We start from the raw sequence: 21,406 nt of genomic DNA, 5'->3' as shown, positions 1-21,406 counted from the left end.
CAGTCCTACCACATTCCATAGTCGAGACATGTAGCCCGAACCCGACCGACCCACAAGTTAAAGCAGGGATATACGAAATCAACTACATTCGAATGGGCTAACTTTGGGGATACCTGATGGGAGCAGATCGTACTTTTACTGCACTTGGCACTAATTAGTTGTTGCAGCTCCCAAGTACACATTATTTCCTAGTACTCAATTGCGCTTACTCTCTTGGTTAATTGCGTCAACTGCTGTATAATGTATTACATCCACTGATATCTCACGCTATTACACTATTAATTAATACAAACAGACAACGCATAGCTTCATCAGTCTTTTAATATCACAGCAGTGCCAACAACATCAACCTTACAAAATCCTGGCTCAAACTGTAGTAAATAAAAAATAAAATAAAATAATGTGCACGAAATATCAATCACGCAAAACTGCAGACTGTGGTAACAAGTAAAATTTACATTCTTGAAATGTAACTGTGACTGTAATTATTCCTATTAGGAATGCTTGGACGGCCCTCCTCGACGACTCCATTCGCGCGATTCGCCGCCGCGTCGGCTACTATAATGAGAACCCGTTCCGCCAATTGCTGCTCCAGACATATTGACCGGGATTAGAATGTGTTCATGTAGACCAGGGAGCATGATCTTGTACGCACTGCTGCCGCCTCCTCGTCGTTGAGGGTTAAACGGATTCGATGCTGGCGAAGCAGAAGACACTGCCGCGGAAATCGCTCCAACAAAGTTACCTGGAATCTTCTTTGTGAGTTGGAAGGAATCCAGCATAGATTTTTTCGGTAGGTAGAGTGTATAGGACTGTGGATACTCTGCAAGATTGATCTGATACTGTGTCCCGTCGTCGTCACCAGGCTGTATTTCAAGCGGTTCGACACTCGTGACAGCCAATTTCGGTGGCAGCAAAATTGTTGTCGGCTTCCGTATCGGCGACAGCACTATCTGTGGCTGCGACAACACAGGAGACGACGTTGGTGACTGTTGTTTGCTTCCTAACAGCTTCCCGCCATCGGCATGCGCTCCGAGTGTCATTGCGATTCGAGACTGTACCGCTTCTATAGCACCAATCGACGGAACTTTGCCGCCAAAATACCCCAGACCGGACGCAGTTGCCCCGCCATTCTGGTCTCTCATGTCATTGTCGATCGTTCCGCTACCTAAGTTGGGACTGAAAGATTGTGAACCGGCTATCTCCGGTGAATACACTGCCACGTAGTTCGCGTTGTTCGATCTCGTATCTGGTTCGGCCGGTGGGAGCCTGACTTTCGGTGAAACCGGCGGCAGATGAACTTTTGGCCGCAAACTACTTGAATCATCTGATAAACTGTGAACAGACTGTGACAGCAACAAATAATTATCCATCACTCGCTCATCCTGGTCCGCCATATGCCTATTACTCTCCATCTCATCGGTTAACCCAGTCAACATTGTTCCGATAGTTGCGGACGAGCTCAATTGTGCCCCAATCGAATCGGCGCGATGCGGCATGCCGGATGGGAAGAATCGTGATAGTAACCGTGATGACGAGGCAGACGAAGCTGACGGTACGCCGGTTCCTGATAACCCCAAGCCATCGTCATTCGGCTTGCCTTCGTACGACAAATTGCTGGATGGAGACGACTGGCTAACAGATCCATTACCCTTTACAGGAGATGAAATCGGAGTTCCGACTGGAGCGTGGATCGCTGACGATGAGCCAGGTGGGCCCACTGGAGCCGAAGGAGCAGGTGCACGTGCGGTGGAATCCTTCTGCGGCGCGAACGGTCTTCTCCAATTTTCCGAGAGTTGTGCTGGCGTGTTCGGTTTTGCACCCCAGTCTGCTGGCGCGTTCGGCACATTGCCCGGTCCTGAGAGGAATGAGTGTGCATCAACTGCACCATTTCCAACACCATCAATAGCCGGATACCGACTCCTACTGCCGACTGGTCCCCAAACATTGTCGTTTCCATTCACCAAGGTCCGCACGTACGGCGGCCCCCGCGATCCATCGTTCAAACCATTGCGACTCCAAGATCCTCCCCTACTCATAACACTTCGAGCATTATCCCATCCACTGCTAGGCGCTCCCTGCGGAGCAGTCGGCTTAGTGATAGCTCTCGAGACAGGTGGTGATTGACCTGCAGCGGGTTCGGATATAAGAAACTCGATGGCCGCAGTAACCGATGCGTCCATGCCTTCTGCACCATCGGAGGAAGCAGATGATCGTTTCCGCCTACTCTTTGCAGCGTCGACGGTAACTACACTCCGAACTGAATCCGCGTGCTCGACTTCCGGGGATGATGCAACTGCAATGTCATTGTTCTCAATTATCGGTTTTGGCTGAGATTCTTGTCGTTTCTGGGACTGGGGTGACGTCTGCTGCGGCTGCTCTTCGTGGCGTGATAGCTGCTGCTGCTGCGAAGGTGGCTCTTCTTCTTTCTGCTGTTCCCGTTGACGCCGCTCTTGCTCTTGATGCTTCTTTCGAACGATCTCCTCGGCTCGTTTCCGAGCAGTTTCAAGGCGCTCCTGTTCACGCCTCTGCTCCTCCTCTTTACGTTTCCTAGCATTTTCTATCGAGTGTTTCATAATTAGCTCCTGCTGAGCCGTGATATAAGGCGGTCGTCGTCCTGGCTCGTAATCGCTATCACCATGATGCATCTGACTGAATGCCATTGACGGCGACTGTCCAGCTGATCGTGGCTGCGACCCTTGGTCATCGGATGGAGTTCTGCCGCTTGCAACGGAGACTTCATCCTCGCTGGGTCGAGAAAGAGATGATCTCCTGCGACCACTACTACTAACACTAGACGATCCTCGCCTAGCCAGTGGGTCACGGTCATCGAGTGTGCATTCCTGCCGTCCAGTCCGTGCCATGATACCCATGACCTTTTGCTGCGGTGGCGGTGGCCGCCTAGAATTGAAAGACCGCCTCCGCACGGACTCCATCTGTCCTGACCTATCGTTAAAAAGCTCACCGCCTTGTCCAGATGACCGTGGGCCATATGAACGGTCGAAATCCATATCCGAAAATCGATCTCGCGGTAAGACTATTGGCTGGTTCCGTACATCTTGAGATCCGTACGGTGGAACATCATGATCAGGAGCATGGTGATGGTAATTCTGTCTTCCAGGTTCCTCATGTCGGGAAAAGTTTGAACCGACATGTGGCGCTTCTCGACTGTGTATGTTGTGGTGCGATTCACTTTTCTCGCTGTCGGCCATCTTGGTCAGTAGTAACGATGGCTGGACGTGCGGTATTGGAGCCCAGGGGGAATGTGTAGGAGGCTGTGTCGCCAGTTGATGCGATGACTCGTTCGTGACCTGTGCAGGCATACGTGGCGATACGGCTGGCTCTACTTGGCTTGCCTCTTCCGATTGTGCAATTTCCTGTAGCTGTTGGGCAATGTCCTCCTTACTCAAGCTCGGAGACTCATGATCATGAGATAGAACAACTTTTGTGCCGTCACCGAATTCAATTGTATCACCCCAGTCATCGTCATCGTCATCCTAAATCTGTTAATACATTCTTTCACGTGGATGAGAATTGTGACCTACATCAGCCCATTTCGTCTCTTTGCTCTCCGCAGCTATACTCTCGGTCAAATGAATACCCAGTTTCTTCAATTCCTCTTCTGAGAATTCTTTATGAGATTTCTGTCCTGCAGGTGGCACTAAAAGTAAGTCAGCCGTGTTCCGTACACGATATTGTGATTGGTACAATATGTACCTTGTCCCTTATTCCACACATGTTGAGTGGTCGTCCGAGGAGTAGATCCCTGGCCGGATTGTAAACCAGCACTCCCTGGCCTCGGAGATATTGATAGATCTCGCCGTAGAGGAGCAAGTGTGAAAGCACCAGCGGACGTGGATAGTTTGGGAGTCATACGCAGTCTGGCCGCATTGAGATTGGTTTGTGACGACTGGTGTGGTATCGATGATGTCGTTGACTTTTCTGACGACGCCTTAACCGCAACGGACGTTGCCTGTAGCTGTCGAAAAATGCCGTTTAGAGACTGTGGTTTGAATGACCTTTTTGCAGTCGGCGCCGATTTCGTAGTCCCTGGTGTGCCTGTTGTCTTTGATGCCACTAAACCTTGGTCACTTGCGTTACCGTTGGCTTCCGAGCTGGGGGTTGAAGCCGTCGCTGAGAGCAGTTCATCTGTACGAGAATGTTGATCGCCTATATCCACAGAACCGTTGGCGATGTTGTCCACGAGCTGTTTAAATTCATCTGTCGCTGCTCCGCCGGGATCAGTGAGCGCTGATCCCGCCGCGGAGGACGACGACGGATAACCTGGTGGTTCTGCGTTCTGAGGCTCCGATGAATCATTTCCATCCATAATCCTATATCCGAATAAAATCGTCAGCGCCGACACTTCCAAACTGGAGAGGTCAATCAGAAGGGCCACGATCTATTTAATTTGCAACTGTAATATTAGTCTTGATGACGACTATCGACTCCTTACTAATTCTAGTAACAGGACCATCTGATCGTATCGAAAAGAAACTTCAATCAGAGTAAACTTATAACAAAGCACTGTACGACCTCGAGCCAATTGATATAAGTAATTATTACTGTAATTCTGTCCAACGACCGGCAAGTGCTTGCGGAAAACCCAAGTTCGTAACGAGTACCAGCGCACAAATAGTCGATCCAGTTAATTGAGGCAAGTATTGAGTATATCATAACGTTCCGACTTTTGAAAAAATGATTTTTACTTATTTGCAGCGGCGGCGCGGGGAATAGAAAAGTGTGGCGCAATTAACGGCACATGTCATGCTTCGAATCATACACAGTTGTCCATTTCCAAGTATATTTCTGTGTTCCATCCGTAGATCGTAACCTCCCAATCCTCTCCAGAATCAAACTTGGACGGAATCAATCCGTTAAGCCAAAGAGAAAAACTTACCGGTAAAAGTGTAGCTTCAACTGTGCGGAGGGCCGCCGGCCAGCGCAAAAAGGAATAAATCGAAGCGTACTTATACAACCCTCAAGTCGTCCGTCACACGTCCTTGGACAAGTGCAGTTTTTAACCGGAAATGTAGAGAAAATAGAATAGGTTGTGGAAGGCTGGGGCAAAATCGCCCTTGGAGTGGGGTCCGTCGATGATGGGTTCGGTGATGGCAACGGAAGACAGAAATTTCTGTGGGATGTCGGCACTCGATAATTAGCGTGACGGTTAGCTTTACTATGGCTTCCACCAGGCTACGCCGCAGACACCGGTTGCATTATTCAAAATTATTACATTCAAATAAAAATCAATTCCAAAATGTTGATAAAATATCGCTTGGAGGTTTGGGTCACCAATACGTACTGGCGCCATGAGAATAATGAACGTGAAAGCACGCTGTACATTGTAAACGGACTCTTTAAATTGCCATTACATTCTATGCATTATCATCTACATATCCGACACAACTTGTAAACTATCAATAAGAACTCTTCCCAACTGCATTGCGTAACACCCATCGCAAATTAAATCATCTAATGGTGAGCTTCTTCATGCTCAGCGCCCTTCTTGTGGTGTTTCACTGATATTCTGTTAGTACAAGCAGCGCATATGACACCATCAAACAAAGAGAACGCATACAGTGAAGGTTGTAGTCGAGAGTATAGGAGATCTGGCACGAAAATGTTAGTCCCGCAAAATGTACAATCATTTCTAAGCCAAATTAATCATACAAGGAAGACTGTGACGATCAAGTGAACCTATATATTGTTAGTTAATCCAATTGTACCCCATTAGTAACAACCGCCAGGGAGGAAACATACCAAAGGGACACCAGATGCGTTGTCGCCGTCAAAGTACTTAGCAGTGTACTTGCTATATCCAGACAGTAAGTAACCAATCGCACTAATCATCCTAAATCCACCTCTACGCGTCGTCCAATCGAGGTTACATATTTCGATTCGTAAATAAATTGTGGCCTTACCCAAGAAGACCCTTGCGGACTGGAGCAGGAGCCGGACCGCGGGGAAGAGCCTTGTAGAAGCCGACGACGCTGGCGAGACGCTTTGCACCAGGAGCGGCACCAAGGTTCTACATATACAAAAAAATATTAGCACCATATTTATCCATGACTCTAGTTGCTCAATTCGCTGCTGATGCCACTGTGCCATCTCTCACTTGGATCATCGTGGCAACACAGGGGGCAACCAGTGCGGACGTTTGTGGACTGCAATTGAACTAGAGGCAGCAAGAAGATGACACGTACCGAAGCCGAGGCGATCTTCGGCGGGATAAGGGTCGACAGCTGACGCTTGATGATGAACGACATTGTGGTCGGGTTGCTGCGGAATGAGCGGAGATGGTGTTTGATGAAATTAGAGTGGAGGGCGAAGTTCTTTCCGACCCATCGTGCCACCATATTTTTGCTGTTGCGGCGTAAGCGCACAAGCGTATCGTAGATGTATCCACCAACCACGCCGCAGAGATTCGTGCTTCATCTCCAACCTTGGAGGATTTCAGAGATTGAATGACATCTGTAACCAAATAACGATGGTCAGTTTACATCCCGCCATGAGTCTTGCACGGGTGACTACTCGACGGTCAATAGTGACTGCCGCGCGTCCGGCAAACCTGTTGTTGGTGCGATATAACTCATCTACTACCATTCCAACTAGTCCTGAGACGAAGACACCCGTGGAGCCGGAACCCTTGAAGCGCTACGATATTATTAGTGGCGCTCCCGAGGAGCTCTCGACGAAGCGAATTGTTCGTATCTATCAGCACGCGAAGACTGCCATGCAGAGTGGCACACGGGGTAAGTTGAACTCGTTCCATGGCATGTGGGAGCTATAATAACATATATGTGCAGAGACCAAGCTATGGAGATTGGATTGGGACATTGATCAGAAATCGAACAGATGGGAGAACGATATGATGGGCTGGCCGAGCAGTGGCGATTACATGCAGGCGACTGGGGTGAAGTTCAAGTCAAAAGACGATGCGATCAGATTTGCAACCAACCAGGGCTGGGACTACTATATCCAGGAGCCCCACAAGCGCGACTTTCGACCAAAGGTGAGAAGCTAGAGAGTAATCTTGGACTGAGCATGGTCTAATCCTTATAGCAATACGCTACCAACTTCTTGCACAGCCCTGGTCCTTTGAAACACATTCGAACGAAGTAAAGAACTACAGAATACTGAGTAGGCGCATAGAAAGGGGTTGTTGGTAGTCCAGATATGTGGGAGGTTGCTTCTGTTAATTATGGCAGTATAGTTTGGGCAATACATCATTACATTGAAATTACGGTCAAACTGTACCAATCTGTGCAAAGGTCTCCGATATATTTGAAATTGGAAGAACTGGACCTTGATGTTAGGTGTTCAAGCAAAACAATGTGATCACATGCCGAAACCAAAACATATTATTTGTTAGCATCACCGCAGCTGGCAAAGCAACCTAATATCTGAACAGACCAACATTATTAGTATGGTTCGCTCGGAGCAAATCGGCACTAGTCATTTTGGCCCCCTCGCCGGTTGTAATGTAGAACTAGAGTAAAAGACACTTTTTGGGCAACTCTAATCTGTCACAGCGTTGGTATGATAGTCTTGCACTGCCAACGCATCTCAATCGAGAAACAATAAAATACACGAAATTCTTGACTGGGAAATTTCTATGTTGTTTTGTTCTTTGTTTCCCGATCGTGCCCAGACGCAGTCATCACTCGCCAACTCATCCGCGATCGTCATCACGCGCGCTGTCATCACGCGTCACTAGGACTATGATGGCCATGATCAGCCGTCCGACCGAGTCAGTCAGAATGCCAATAACTGTACCCCTTGCCACAGCACACAAATGTCACTTAAAGGTGTCTCCTCGCAGTTGCTGATGGCGACATTCTCAACGCAATTGACACCATCATGCTTGAACATCCCGCAATAGCAACCGGAGGCCTTCGAAGGCCAAAAGAATGGACTGCAGATACCCGTCGAATCATCGATATTCGTTCCAAGAAGCACGCGAGCGCAGAGGATCCGGTGAGGAAAGACATTCTAGATGGCCTCCGGTCGTCTCCGCCGACAATACCGACTTATATTCTATATGACGCGCAAGGACTCCAGCTATTCGATGCTATTACGCGACTAGAGTGCTACTATCCCACCGTGAGCGAGATCTCGATCCTCACCCAGCACGCGAAAGATTTGGCTGCCTCTCTTCCAGACAACTCCACGGTAGTTGAACTCGGATGCGGTAGTCTTGTTAAGACCCGGCTACTTCTCTATGCCCTAGAGCGCCTGCGGAAGAAGACAAGCTATTACGCTCTTGATCTGTCATCGTCCGAGCTCAAGAAAGCAATAAACGGCCTCGATAGCGGGTTGAAATATGTGTCAGTCATTGGTCTACATGGGACATATGACGACGGAAGAAAATGGCTTGCGCGCGCAAGGTCAAGGTCGCCCGGTCACCTTGTTGTGTTGTGGCTCGGATCTTCGATCGGGAATCTAAGCAGAGACGACGCTGCGTCGTTTCTCTCACAGTTTGTCAAAGAGTCACTCCTGCCAGGTGACATGTTTGTCATCGGCATTGACAGACGCAACGATCCCGACATCGTTTGGAGAGCATATAACGATGATACTGGTATTACGCGGAAGTTCATTTTAAACGGACTCCATCATGCCAATCGACACCTTGACCAAGCATTCCGACTTGAAGATTGGGAGTACGAAGGCATATACCATAAACGTGGCGGTTACCACGAAGCATTCTACACTGCGCAACGCGACGTCGACATTCGTGGCATTGTCGGAAACGAATCAGGGTATTTTCCTGCGGGCAGGCGCATTCTGGTTGAACAGAGCTGGAAATACAGTCCGCGTGAGGCAGCAGTCCTCTTTGACCGCTGTGGCCTCTTCCCGGTCCAGCGCTGGACAGATGCAGCTGGAATGTACGATCTTCATTTACTACATGTCCCGCCATTTAATTTTTTCATATCTGGCCTCGATTCAAGTCATGTGCCCAACTTGGAAAGTTGGGAGGAACTATGGAAGTCCTGGGATTTGGTATCGGAGTCTATGATGCCAGACGCAATGTTACAAGAGAAGCCGATCCCCGTCCGTAACGAATGTGCTTTTTACCGCGGCCACGTACCAACGTTCTTCGATATAAAGCTCACAGAAGCAGTCCCCGAGCTACGTCCTCTTGAGCCGGTATACTTCCATGGCATTTTCGCGCGAGGCATCGACCCTGATCTGGATGATCCATCTCATGTTCATTGGCATTCTGAAACTCCGCAGACTTGGCCTTCTCCTGATGCAATCATGAAATACAAAGGCAATGTACGTGACAGGATAAAAAGGATGTATTCAATTCCGACGTTGACTAGACGTGGTTGGAGGGCAATATGGATGGGATTTGAGCATGAGTCGATGCATCTCGAGACGTTGTTGTACATGCTCTTGCAATCCGGCACAACAATTCCTCCTCCAGTTCCCGCTTCGATGGTTTTTGGCATTGGCGGACGGCCATGCAGCTTCCCGGATCGGACTACGATTGAATTACATGATATCGAACTTGGTATGATGGACTCCGAAGACCAGGATGATATTGTCGAGCCTGTCAGTGCGCATGAGTTTGGTTGGGATAACGAAAAGCCTCCTAGTATCTCCTCAGTTTCTGGCAAATTGGAAGTCAGTCGCAAGTTGATCACCAATGCGGATTATCTAGCGTATTTGCGTGAGATTGGAAGTCAGTATATACCCCAGTCATGGAGTGGAACAGTGGTTCGTCCGACCGTTAAGACTGTTTTCGGAGCTATTGCTTTCGACATATCTGACGAGATAGGACCTGCACAGTGGCCTGTCGTTGCATCGTACAATGACTTGCAGGGGTACGGGAAGTGGAAAGGACACGGATGGCGATTACCTTCTGAAGTAGAACTCCGCGTAATCTACGACTACTCCGCAAACGGTACCTCAACCGACGGCCAATACGACATCGCCCAGTCGAATATTGCGTTCAAGTTTTGGCATCCCACAGCTCTGGCTCCTGAGATTGAGATCGCTGGGCCAGGAAGCATGGGTGTGTGGGAATGGACGAGTACTGTCTTGACGCGCCATGAAGGATTTGTACCTGGACGACTTTATCCAGAGTATACGGCTGATTTCTTTGACGGAAAGCATAATGTCGTGCTTGGAGGATCGTGGACAACGCATCCTAGGGTGTCTGGCAGGCGGAGTTTTAGGAATTGGTATCAGCGGGCGTATGAGTTTGCGTTTATCGGTGGTAGACTGGTCAGAGATGCATTATAAGTGTGGTTTCTCTTGTGTATTCCAGGTGTATTTTGGTGTAGCATAATATAAATATGGGTATAACTTCGGACCCATTAAGAGACACTCAACTGTAACAGCTTGATGTATTGAGTAGTCTTATGGTGGTACGAGATTATAAATATAATTATTCAGTCTACCAGCTTTCGCAACCGTTGGATAATTACTATTGCTAACTGCAAGCGCACGTGGCTGACAAAAACTCTGAAATGTCTCTTCTACAATCTCCCTGCTCAACAGGAAGTTCTCTAGCCCTACAGAAGGTGCGTAGACGTGATTTCAGGCACCATGAGGCATGTTGTAGGGTATTTTCCATGGCATTTCTTGGAAAGGTTCCATGCAACACTGGGCCATTCTCTAGTCATATATATGCAACATTGGCGTGCAGCCATACCAATATTCATAGACAAATGCAATAATTAATGAAAATCGACATGTCAGCTGACAATTACTAAACAGCACAACACAAGTATATCAACGGCACAAAATATATTACATCTATCAATGCAAAACACAGCCCAATCAAAACGCCATTCCTGCAAATGCCCTAACAATCTAATATACAAGGAAATATTTTGTCAGCAAGACTTTTCTATTCTAGACGCTCCCAGATCATCAGTTGTATTGCTTAATGCCTGCTGCTTAGAATGCATCTGCTCCATTTCCATCGCGAAATTCCTGAAAATGTCATCCTTAATCACCGAGAAATAGAATGTGGGGATGAAAAGAGCGAATGATACTACGACGACGGTAGTGCCGACCACACAGCTGACCACCCTGAAAGCATCGGCATTTAAGGCTATTCCAAGCTGATTTGTTGCGAGCGCATATGTCCCCTGAATTACTCACGTCAGACCGCAAGTCGTAAATTATGATAAACATCGAATACATACCACAGGGAAAGAGAGACCCCACCATGTAATGCCAAATACCTTGGGCCGGTAGTACAGACACCCCGCAACAGCACAGAACAGCCAAAATGTCGCAAATCCAACCATCACCACAGCTACAATAATACCAAGGTATTTAAGCACTGGAACTTGGGAAAGCATAGGATAGTCGTGCTTCACGAGGTAGTCTTGCAGGCTCTGGGAATTGAGTAGGAACCCATATGCCCCTTGTCCAAACGGACCGATTGGTAGGAAACAACTGATCATCATTTCACGAGCAGGCATATTACCCGTTAATAAACGCCATGCGTACACACATGTGAACGCGTAAGCCAGAACTTCGCCGTTACCCCATACCAACGTGGTCATGACCATCATATGCGGTTTCCAGTTCTCAGGCAGCTCCTCGAGAATTAGTGAGCCAGTGCTTGAATTGACAACAAGTGTGACGACGGGTAGAAGAATGACCGCGTTCAGTCCTTCTGGCTGTTTGCGGCTGTGACGTACAAATCCGACGAAAACGATGAGCCACGCACAGGCGAGAGAAAGAGCTAAATCTATCCACCAGAGGATATAGCATGGCCAGACTGCTCTCTTGCCGAATATACCTATAGTGTCGGCAATAACAGAACTAAGGCCCATAGGTATGCATCCCAAGAACATCGACTGCATCGGATGGAAGAGAACCTGCTTGAAAGTTCCCGGGAAGAGAATATGTCGTAATATTGTCATAATGCAAAAGAGGATTAGAAGACCAGTAGCGAATGCCCAAAAAGCGATGCCGATATCTCTCAGCCACTCAGTACCAAAAGGGTAGTCAATCAAGATAGCGCCAGATATGCCGGTGCCCATAACCATGCCAAACCATCTGCAATAAAAAGTTAGTGTATGCTGGAAGACGCTCAAATCGGCCGGACAAGCGTACGCTGGAGAGAAGTACTTTATTCGGTACAGCAATATCTCTGTTATGCTCCGGCGCACTAATAACTCGCTCTTTTCCTGCATATTTGCTCACGACAATATAGGTTTATCTTGTAGTGAGCAAGAACTAGAGGAGCAAACAGGAATAATTAATGACGGACGCCACAGTGGGTGTTGCGCCACGTTTATATTCTCCCCTGAAATGTGTGGCGACGGGCAAGTTTTGGGCGGTGCGAAAATAAATTTCGGACATAAGGGATAATTCCTGCCACATGACAAGCCACGGACTCGGTCCAGCCTCGATTTTCACGCCACGCGTTCTTACCTCCCCTTGCAAGCGTCACCGCCACGGAGCCACAAATAGCCACATTATTATTGTCGCACCGAAATCCTGGAGGCTAGTATCATAGTAGCACTCGCGGCTTAGAATGCAACCCACCTTGCCTAGCCACAGCGAGTCCAGCGCCACACAGACAGCGAGACCTTTATGGGCAAAAGACAGCTTCATGGAGGGCCTTTTGTGTGAGTTCTACTGTTCTAGTCCCGTAATATCTTCCTATCGAAGATTCGGTTTCTTGGATACAATTGCGCCTGTCGTTGGTTTCGTCCAGAGTTATTGAAGGCATGCGAACTAACTTGCACACTTAGCGGAGGAACCTTTGCTATCGGCATTATCTGTATCACTATCATTGCCTTCATTTCTTCGCGCAAACCCGCATGCATGCAACCGGAAATCAAATAATCGTGTACATACTTCGCCGACAACCGTACTTGTTCTGTCTCTTACCATTAGGCACGGTCGCTCTTCTGGAATTACTTTCACATTCGTATAATGATTCGTCCCGCACCCCCAACTTAAGAGGGTATGGGCTCCAACTTCTGGTGACTCTTAAACTATCCCATTCTCTCCCTCCTAAATGTTGGCGTGTGGCTCACGCAATACACCAACATTTCCCGTCCATGTTCTGAAACAACTCAAACCATCCCCAACACCTTTCTGGTTTGGATCAAATCACCCGATCCGCAAGATGAATATGTGAAGGGATTCCATTAGCGTAGCAATAATACTTACTGAAATAGGAGCATGGAAATCTGTAGCCCATGCAAGACGTCATATATTCGTCATTATTTACTAGCACAATATTATAGACGTGTAAAACTCCATTAGACATTCGTGTACTATATATGACAAAATTTTAACCCGTCCCATGATCAAATTTTTTGTTTCGCGACTAATCCTCCAAATGTAACAATTCGATAATTTACACAACAACACCAGAGTTGCTAGCAATACGTGGCCACAGGTCCGCGCACTCCTTGCCGACAGGGCCAGTGATGGCCGATCCCTTCATCTCACCCTTGGGGTTGACAATAACACCGGCATTGTCCTCGAAGTACAAGTAAACACCGTCTTTTCTTCTCCATGGCTTTGACTGACGAACGACAATGGCGGGCATAACCTTTTTGCGGAGTTCAGGCTTTCCCTTCTTGACAGTGGCCTAACAAATTTCCGTAAGCACATCACTCTGACTGCACACTCCATCCGAGCACAAAACATACCATAACCATGTCACCGACACCAGCAGCAGGGAGACGGTTCAATCGCGCGCCGACACCCTTCACAGAGATGATGTACAAGTTCCGTGCGCCGGAGTTATCGCAGCAGTTAAGGATCGCGCCGACTGGAAGACCGAGCTATCATAACCATTAGAAATGCCATCCTTGGACAATATTCTCTTTCATAGTCGTTCTGTTTCGGGAATAATTGTACATACCGAGATCCTGTACTTGTTACCAGACGAACCAGCTCCTAGTCTCCATTAGTACCAGATCTTCATCAGAAATAATCACACTTCCATCTCCTAGCAACAATAAATCAATACTTACCAGCTTTAGACATTTTGTACTATATATGCAGAACTTGCGTGTAATACAAACCGGAGCAAGCGACACGAAAATCCAAATCAAGGTTGGCCGTCTGTCGTGCTATGACCGCTGTCCACATTCACCAGTCAAGCAAACATTATTGTCCGGCGACTTGTCATATTTATGTTTGTGACTGCTTTTTACCCTAGATTATCGCAGTCTAGGGTTTATATAGCAGCCAGCGATTGAGGTTTAAGGTTTAGAGAAGCTTTAGTAATCGTGACTCCTCCACCCCTGAATTTGGGAATTTGGATCCCTTACCCAAACGGTTCCCCAGATTTCGATTGTGACACTAAGGATTTTGGCAACGGTGGCATCCAGTTTTCTAAGGATATCCATGCAGTGTATATTGTCGAGCGACTAGATTGTAGGATATTTAAAAGTGTCCCAATTTTGCGGAAAAGCTCGACCATAAATTCACAAATCATAATAGGAACACAAACAAATAATCTAAAATACAGAAATAACCAATAACGCACGTATTCCATTCCTACATTACAAACACAAAATCACAGCTCATACTTTTAGCACAGCAATCGCCAATAGCTACGGCTTACCGGATGCTGCAGGTGTATCGTCATCATCTTCATCCTCATCAAGGTCCATCATTACCGTGTCGCCAACCTCGTCCTTGTAATTCCGAATGTCACGACGCCCGCCCTCACCCTCATCCTCACTATCACTAAGTTCGCCATCCTTCTGAATATTAGAGTCCCAAACTTCCTGGCTACCACCGCGCATGTCCTTGCTCTCCTCAGTATCCTCCTCGGGCTCCTCCTCAGGAGCGTCGCGAGGGACGTCAGTCATTTGGACACTAGGAGCGAACTTCGTACGTGAAAGGTTCTCTAAGACAGTTGTACGGATGCGATCCAGGTATTCCTTACTGTTGGCGTTCTGCATATTAGACGGGCGGACCTCAAGTTGATAATCAGGACCATAGTATTCGTAGTAATCGTTGTAAGGAATTTCTAAATTGTCAGAATGGCACAGCTAAAGATTTCTGACGTCATGTGTACATACCGGGTCCAACAATCTGGCCGACTAATAAGCCGGTCTCATATGTCCACGTCCGTGCGACATTTCGCATGGTATAACCACCCCCACCAACAACCAAAGTCGGCAAACCAAAGCTCTTGACAAAGCTCACACAATTAGCATGGCCTTTCATACTGAGATTAAAGCATCCGAGACGATCACCAGAAAGAGAGTCACCACCACATTGGAGGACGACGGCAGTTGGTCGGTACCACTCCATGATGGCTGTAATGACTGGCTCGAACACGGACTTATAGGTGACATCGTCGATACCATCACGTAATGGGAAGTTTACGGCATAGTTCTTGCCTTTTCCAATGCCAATATCACGCAACTCACCAGTTCCCGGGAAATATTCGCCGTATTTGTGGAAACTGCAGGTCATGACTCTGTCTGTAGTGTAAAAGGCCTCCTCGACACCGTCACCGTGATGAACATCAATATCAATATAGACAACTCGAGGATGGTACCTCAGAAGTTCAAGAATGCCAAGCACAATATCTAAACAATCATTAGGTCTCAACTCTCGAACTTGCCAATGCAAGTTCACTTACCGTTCACATAGCAGAACCCACTAGCCTCGCTCTTCTTCGCATGGTGCAGGCCACCAGCCCAATTAATAGCAATATCACACTTCCCTCGATTCAGTCTAGCCGCGCCCTCTATAGTTCGCAGTTAGTCAACCACTCGATACCCATAGACGGCCATCACGATCCTCTTACCCATTGAACCGCCACCACTGATACTGCAAAACTCGAACAATCCGTCAAACACGGGACAATCATCGCCAACATTGAATTTCACTTGCTCCTTAGCAAACATATCCATATTATCGGGCGTTACTCGTGACAAAAAGTCGACATATTCGTCGGTGTGAAATTGACACATTTCCTGTTTTGTGGCTGGCTTTGCGCGCTAGTACAAATTAATTACACGTTAGCAAGCCAAGATCCGTAAAAAGATGCAGCACCAGTTAATGCAATTAATCAACGTACGTAAATCTCCATTTTCTTGTATAATCCGTAGTTCATGACTAAACTGTGGGCCATCCTTATACGGTGAGGTTTCATCGGATGGCCAGCACCGTACGCATAATTGCCAACATCGGCTATTACACATTAGTAAATCCTTCCAACATTCCAGTCCAGCTTATATTTCGATTTCATCGACGACGCAGGATGCGAAACCGTAAGGAGACGGGTTCTTACAATCATAGAAATACGCGACTCCTACATACAAGCAACAGTTAGTATGTCCCCATATATTTACTGAAACGCAAACTTGCTCGGTCAAGACGGATGGTACTCACTTTGCTTCTGAGAGGACAGAACTATCGGATCTAAAGGCGCAGCCGGGTACGACATCTTTAGATACTGTGGGTGTACTTTTCGAAAATGGCGGGCGTCTCGCTTGCAACTGCAATCACCTCACTGATCCGGAGCAGTATTCCACGCAAGTAGAATTACAAAATCCTAGCAGCTGCAGAATATAAACAATTCTAAACCCGAATAAATTGAACGCTAACAATAATGCGAAGCGAAAGTTGCTCTTGGTGCATGAAACGTGCAATCGCGGTGGAATCTATGGCGCGACAGCGAAGTAGCGCCTGACATCTTGATAGTATTATGGAGCACATTATACAGCCGTACTATGGGCTTTTATTACAAGTACTTCACATACTTGACCCATATTAGTTGCCAAATGTGCGATTCGTGGGGCTGGTACCAATCATCCGGGTAAGCTTCTTGAAACCTGTTGTCGATATAAATTCTCAATTGGGCCTTTTGAACAGCGATTGAGTAAGTCAAAGGTATTGGACGAATTCTACTCAAATGACTACTCTAATACGGCAATTTCTTTTCGCCCGTGCCTCGCTCGGCGTCTTTTCGTCGTCGCTACGTGCGATACGGCCATCGTGTTACCGGTCTTTCATGAGCACGCCCATTCAGAATTCGACACTGCGACAAGTTATCAGGGGCGAACGTAAGCCGAAACGCCCCGTTAAGGAATCGGAGTCGCCATCTTTGGATAACTGTCCGCAGCGAAAGGGCGTGGTTGTGCGTGTTGCGACTATGAAGCCGAAGAAACCCAATTCTGCACAGCGAAAGGTTGCGAGAGTGAAGTTGTCGAATGGAAAGATGTGTTATGCCTATATTTCTGGAGAGGGTCATAATGTATGTGAATTGGTTTGGGAGATGTGAGGGCTGTGCTAATAGTCATGGTATAGGCTCAGGAGCATTCTGTTGTTACCGTCCGTGGCGGCCGTTCTCAAGATTTGCCTGGTGTGAGATACCACTTGGTACGAGGTCCGTATTTCATATTCTACATTGTATGATGAGGGTGAGCTGATACACGTGCAGGTGGTCGAGATTTGGGTGGAGTGCCAAACAGATCCACTTCCCGATCGAAGTACGGAAGTAAGTAGATTCATACAAGCTCTATGGAATTTGTGACTGACGCGCGTTACAGCTAAGAAGCCGTCATCCAAGTGAGCGGCATAGTGAGCTAGGTTTTGGTAGATAAGGCTATTAGATTTTGTATATATAACTGCTACTGTACTGACGGAACAACTACTTGTAGAATATATTGTTTTCCTTACAAGTTCTGACCAATTGGTTCACATGCAATTTAACCTTAGCAATAATATTCTACAGGAACTTTTCAATCTCAAGGACATCCTCCTCCCTAACGCCATTCGCCTCTTCCCTAAGCTCCAACCACTTGACTTTCTCAAACTCACCCGCTGTGTGCTTCGCGATAGCATCAACAGCAGCCTCAGCAACGAGTAAACAAATGGCATCGTAGCCGCCCGCGCCAGGCACAACACCGCCCAAAACGCCAGGCAAAGTACTACACGCATCCAATAACCTCGTCTGCTCTATCGGTTCGATCTGCGCGCCGGATCGAATCGTCATAGTCCTCAAATTATCTCTAATCTCGACAATAGCATCTACTACCAGCGCGAACAGCTCCCCTGTCCGTCCACCGTTCGAAAGCCCAAGCTGCCTAATTCCCATCGTACTAAATTTCAGCACCTCATCCACAAACGCGTCATACTCCTCTGGCTTTCCCACGGCCTGCTCACCAAGCCCAATCATGGCCGCAATCAATTTCTCATTAGCTTTCCCTAGCGCAGTCCACACTGCAGCCGCACTATCGCCCCCTTCCTTCCGCCACTGTAGAACCATCTGCACCATAGCCGGTGTCTCAGACCCTCCGGTAACGTCACCCATCAATAACCTCAACCGTCTCGGAACCGCACATGAACCCGTACCGACATTCCAATCCGCGTTGATAACATTTGTCAACGACAACAGGTACGATGCTTCCGTCTCGCCATCGGAAGAAGTAGGCGCGGATGGCAACGACGAAATAATTGATGGTTGGAAACGGCGGTAGACTATAGAGCCAAACACGGCACATGCGACGTCGAATCCAGAGCCTATTTTGCCTTGTGCATTGCAGTGGGCTAGCTGTGCGAGATTGTGTAGTATCGTTTTAGATTCCGACGCGACCGGGTTCATGTCGCCGTAAAACGACAGTAGAGCCGCGACTAGAGATGTCGTTAATGCAGCGGACGATCCTAGCCCGGTTTTTGGTACTGCTACGATTGGGAGCAGGTGTTTGTTAAAAGGCGGGACCCCGTCGCTTGGTTGTGAATGGTAGGCGTTGTCGGAGAGGATAGTAATCGTTAACGACGGTATCGCCGCTTGCAAGATACCTGTGGCTGAGAGGTAGTTCATGACCGTCGCGATTGTGGATTGCACAAATGGGTTTCGACGATTTGGTGTCAATGTGGTCACGCCCACGAATCCCGTTGCTGGTGACCGACAGAGGGTGTAGCTCCATTCTCCTTCTTGGAATTGGGGGCTCAGTACGGTGATGGTCGGGAGAGTGAGGTCGACAAATTGCGAGGAAGTAATGGCGTAGATTCTGGCCGAGAGCGCAGTCACGAAGGATGAATTCTCTGCATCGAGGACGAGGTAGCCGCCGGCCACGAGAGCTTTTCCTGGGGCTGAAAAGCAGCGTTTAGCAATCGTCATTGCAGCTGATTCTGTTAGTCATAGTCAAGCTGGACAGTGGTGAACGCACAGTATCTCTTAAGCGAAATTTCGTAGGATGAGCGTGGTTATTGATCAATTGAGTTGACGAAGTGTGAGAACTGGTCATGTACTAATAGTAGTATTATGTATAACCTAATATATAACGAGTTACAACAAAACACAATGCGTGTGTTTGGATGTGTATAGACGCGATGCGCAAATCCGAGCGTAGCATCGAAATTTGTAACAATTTATCCCGGCGCTAAGGTTACGGCACCATGTCACGTTAGTCGGCATCAATTTTTTTGCAAGTTCTGACCCAATTTAGTAGCAACGCATATAAGCACCGCACAGGCCCCCTGTTTTCTTGAGATTCCGGATCTTCGAATATGTAGCCGTTCTAATGATAATGTGCAGTGTGTGGTCTACAGTTGGTCTGCAGAACTCGTCTCTGCACAGACACAGGCGCATGACGTTCGTCAAATTACGATGTCGAATTGACGAATTCAATTTATACTTAAGAGTCACACCGATGTTATCCGTTACGAGTTAACAATCAAAATCCTTGAAGCATACAGCCAAACCGTATACAACCAAACCAATCCCCATATAATACATCGTTTTAGCTCTGTTGATGCCACTCCGACGGACGTTTCATCTCCATAACGTCGTAGTATCGTGGTGTGCACGAATATCCCTTCCAGACGAAGTTATCTGTTGGGTTACACGAGCACTTGAGCTTCAATCTGTCTGCCTTGTTGGTCGGGCAACTAGTGAACGGGACGTGCCAGTATCCGATGTCGTCGAAGAAGTGGACTTTATCTTTAGGCAACAAGAGACCGGCTGCGATTGAATGTACCGGCGCGTCGCCCCATCGCTCGTAGAAGAAGCCACCTTCGTGGTCAAGGAACTCGAAGAAGTCACCGTAAGCTTTAGAACGCCAAAAGTCGAGGTTTCCGATTTCAAAGTTACTCCAGAAATGGCACCTATTATACGTGATGCCATTGTCTTCTGAGAGCCACTTCATGAGGTTATTCTCGGCAATGTGTTCGGGGTGCTCCTTTATAAATTTCTTGACTGAGTTCCAGAGTGTCGGGATAGTGTCGATGTATTCGTAGAGCGAAAGCGTGAAGCCATAGTCGTAGCCATTTTTCTCCATATATTTGAACACGTCGTAGTCGACGTCGCAGTGGAGAATGATATCGGGCTCGACGCGCCAGTAGTATTTGTAAGCCTTCATGAGCTCCTGCTGGAAAAAGAAACCGCTCTCGAACCGACACATGTGCCGGTAACTAATGGAATCACCATAAATAATTTGCTTCTGCCTCATCTGCTCGCGGACCTCAGCTGCCTTCTCCTGATCGATCCAGTCCGGATACCCCCAGTGCTCTTTCGGGATTTTGCCGTACTTTACGTTCCCACTGATCAACGACGACGTAATTTCCTTGAAATTATCATCAAAATCGTCGTCGTTCAAGAAGACCCAGTCGTAGTGGTATTTTCGGTTAAACCTGTCCTCGACATGGCGAATAGACTTCACAAGCGACCAAATGTCTTGGTTCCGAGCCAATGTGACAAAGGTGGCATTCGCGCGAATATAATCCTTGCCTTCGTCCACAGGCGTTTTAGCGTCTACCGCCGGCTTCTCTTCGCTCTTCACCTCTTCCTTTGCGGGCGCCGCCGGCTTGTCGCCTGACGTCACTGGCGCCTTTTGTTCCGGCCCGGGACTGGACGCCAACTTCTCGTGATAACCTGCTGCGCGCGACAGCGTAGTTAAACTTGAAGGATTTGTGACCTTGTAAATAATTACAATCAGAACCAACGCGAGAGCCGCAAGGCGCGCGATTCGGAGTGTCGATGCGCGAGGCATTGTTTGACAATGATCTGATGAACAACGATGCTTCCCTTGCTAAATTTATCCTGCTCAGTATCCGTATTCAGCTACTGATATCAAATTCCAGATCCTGCATATAATGCTGGATATTTGCAAGGGAACCGGTTCTCAACAACAGGCCAAAAATGTGACACTGGAGATGATCCAGGTGGAATGATTTTTGTGTGACTGAAATAGCGAGTCCCAGCGTTTACTAGCAGAGCGGCGGTTCCCCTGCATTGCTGCAGATCAATTCCCTGCAGAATATCATTCTCCCCGGGCACGATTACGAATAATTGCAAGAATGATAAAACCTACACAATTTGCCTATTAAATATTCAAAAAAATTTCTATTAGGGCTGTTACGAATATTCGTAATTGCGAATATTATTCGCAGCGAATATTCGCCCGAATAATTATTCGCAAAAGTTTGGGTTGCGAATAACGCC

At 47.6% G+C, this 21,406-nt stretch overlaps 10 protein-coding genes across 10 annotated transcripts; 3 read left to right on the top strand and 7 right to left on the bottom strand.

Moving 5' to 3' along the window:
• Positions 1 to 494: 494 nt before the first annotated feature.
• V1508DRAFT_434255 (uncharacterized protein) lies at positions 495 to 4,330 on the bottom strand (the record flags this gene model as incomplete). The annotated part of the gene is made up of 3 exons (XM_066942019.1): positions 495 to 3,497; positions 3,546 to 3,661; positions 3,718 to 4,330. The coding sequence occupies 3 exons, from the start codon at positions 4,328 to 4,330 to the stop codon at positions 495 to 497; spliced, it is 3,732 nt and encodes a 1,243-aa protein (XP_066794029.1).
• An 806-nt stretch (positions 4,331 to 5,136) lies between these two features.
• V1508DRAFT_422836 (mitochondrial F1-F0 ATP synthase subunit F of fungi-domain-containing protein) lies at positions 5,137 to 6,391 on the bottom strand. The gene is made up of 6 exons (XM_066941073.1): positions 6,207 to 6,391; positions 5,925 to 6,031; positions 5,764 to 5,815; positions 5,674 to 5,700; positions 5,582 to 5,612; positions 5,137 to 5,522 (listed from the first exon to the last, which is right to left on the bottom strand). Exons 1-6 carry the CDS (start codon positions 6,357 to 6,359, stop codon positions 5,476 to 5,478), a joined length of 417 nt encoding a protein of 138 aa, XP_066794028.1. The 5' UTR covers positions 6,360 to 6,391; the 3' UTR covers positions 5,137 to 5,475.
• A 60-nt stretch (positions 6,392 to 6,451) lies between these two features.
• V1508DRAFT_422832 (ETC complex I subunit conserved region-domain-containing protein) lies at positions 6,452 to 7,255 on the top strand. Its single transcript, XM_066941072.1, has 3 exons — positions 6,452 to 6,755; positions 6,810 to 7,015; positions 7,066 to 7,255. Exons 1-3 carry the CDS (start codon positions 6,491 to 6,493, stop codon positions 7,123 to 7,125), a joined length of 531 nt encoding a protein of 176 aa, XP_066794027.1. The 5' UTR covers positions 6,452 to 6,490; the 3' UTR covers positions 7,126 to 7,255.
• A 260-nt stretch (positions 7,256 to 7,515) lies between these two features.
• On the top strand, positions 7,516 to 10,383 carry V1508DRAFT_422831 (histidine-specific methyltransferase). The gene has a single exon (XM_066941071.1). It carries the CDS (start codon positions 7,864 to 7,866, stop codon positions 10,249 to 10,251), a length of 2,388 nt encoding a protein of 795 aa, XP_066794026.1. The 5' UTR covers positions 7,516 to 7,863; the 3' UTR covers positions 10,252 to 10,383.
• A 384-nt stretch (positions 10,384 to 10,767) lies between these two features.
• Positions 10,768 to 12,480, bottom strand: V1508DRAFT_228479 (voltage-dependent anion channel). The gene is made up of 3 exons (XM_066936300.1): positions 12,085 to 12,480; positions 11,163 to 12,027; positions 10,768 to 11,105 (listed from the first exon to the last, which is right to left on the bottom strand). The coding sequence occupies exons 1-3, from the start codon at positions 12,162 to 12,164 to the stop codon at positions 10,848 to 10,850; spliced, it is 1,203 nt and encodes a 400-aa protein (XP_066794025.1). The 5' UTR covers positions 12,165 to 12,480; the 3' UTR covers positions 10,768 to 10,847.
• A 666-nt stretch (positions 12,481 to 13,146) lies between these two features.
• On the bottom strand, positions 13,147 to 14,084 carry V1508DRAFT_422824 (60S ribosomal protein uL14). The gene is made up of 4 exons (XM_066941070.1): positions 13,968 to 14,084; positions 13,856 to 13,890; positions 13,641 to 13,775; positions 13,147 to 13,579 (listed from the first exon to the last, which is right to left on the bottom strand). Exons 1-4 carry the CDS (start codon positions 13,978 to 13,980, stop codon positions 13,343 to 13,345), a joined length of 420 nt encoding a protein of 139 aa, XP_066794024.1. The 5' UTR covers positions 13,981 to 14,084; the 3' UTR covers positions 13,147 to 13,342.
• Positions 14,085 to 14,345: 261 nt separating this feature from the next.
• V1508DRAFT_457269 (uncharacterized protein) lies at positions 14,346 to 16,696 on the bottom strand. The gene is made up of 7 exons (XM_066942677.1): positions 16,351 to 16,696; positions 16,250 to 16,270; positions 16,037 to 16,149; positions 15,764 to 15,956; positions 15,596 to 15,703; positions 15,027 to 15,542; positions 14,346 to 14,974 (listed from the first exon to the last, which is right to left on the bottom strand). The coding sequence occupies exons 1-7, from the start codon at positions 16,403 to 16,405 to the stop codon at positions 14,553 to 14,555; spliced, it is 1,428 nt and encodes a 475-aa protein (XP_066794023.1). The 5' UTR covers positions 16,406 to 16,696; the 3' UTR covers positions 14,346 to 14,552.
• Positions 16,697 to 16,820: 124 nt separating this feature from the next.
• Positions 16,821 to 17,693, top strand: V1508DRAFT_422814 (mitochondrial 37S ribosomal protein uS12m). The gene is made up of 4 exons (XM_066941069.1): positions 16,821 to 17,215; positions 17,269 to 17,347; positions 17,402 to 17,458; positions 17,511 to 17,693. The coding sequence occupies exons 1-4, from the start codon at positions 16,874 to 16,876 to the stop codon at positions 17,531 to 17,533; spliced, it is 501 nt and encodes a 166-aa protein (XP_066794022.1). The 5' UTR covers positions 16,821 to 16,873; the 3' UTR covers positions 17,534 to 17,693.
• V1508DRAFT_390299 (ribosomal protein S5 domain 2-type protein) lies at positions 17,556 to 19,362 on the bottom strand. The gene is made up of 2 exons (XM_066937917.1): positions 19,134 to 19,362; positions 17,556 to 19,089 (listed from the first exon to the last, which is right to left on the bottom strand). The coding sequence occupies exon 2, from the start codon at positions 19,082 to 19,084 to the stop codon at positions 17,690 to 17,692; it is 1,395 nt and encodes a 464-aa protein (XP_066794021.1). The 5' UTR covers positions 19,085 to 19,089; positions 19,134 to 19,362; the 3' UTR covers positions 17,556 to 17,689.
• A 116-nt stretch (positions 19,363 to 19,478) lies between these two features.
• V1508DRAFT_422811 (nucleotide-diphospho-sugar transferase) lies at positions 19,479 to 21,162 on the bottom strand. Its single transcript, XM_066941068.1, has one exon. It carries the CDS (start codon positions 20,952 to 20,954, stop codon positions 19,707 to 19,709), a length of 1,248 nt encoding a protein of 415 aa, XP_066794020.1. The 5' UTR covers positions 20,955 to 21,162; the 3' UTR covers positions 19,479 to 19,706.
• Between the last annotated feature and the right edge of the window lie 244 nt (positions 21,163 to 21,406).

This window comes from Lipomyces doorenjongii (assembly GCF_038497915.1).
Source record: "Lipomyces doorenjongii strain NRRL Y-27504 unplaced genomic scaffold V1508scaffold_53, whole genome shotgun sequence".
Classification (NCBI taxonomy): domain Eukaryota; kingdom Fungi; phylum Ascomycota; class Lipomycetes; order Lipomycetales; family Lipomycetaceae; genus Lipomyces; species Lipomyces doorenjongii.
This window is presented reverse-complemented; position numbering and strand designations above follow the sequence as displayed.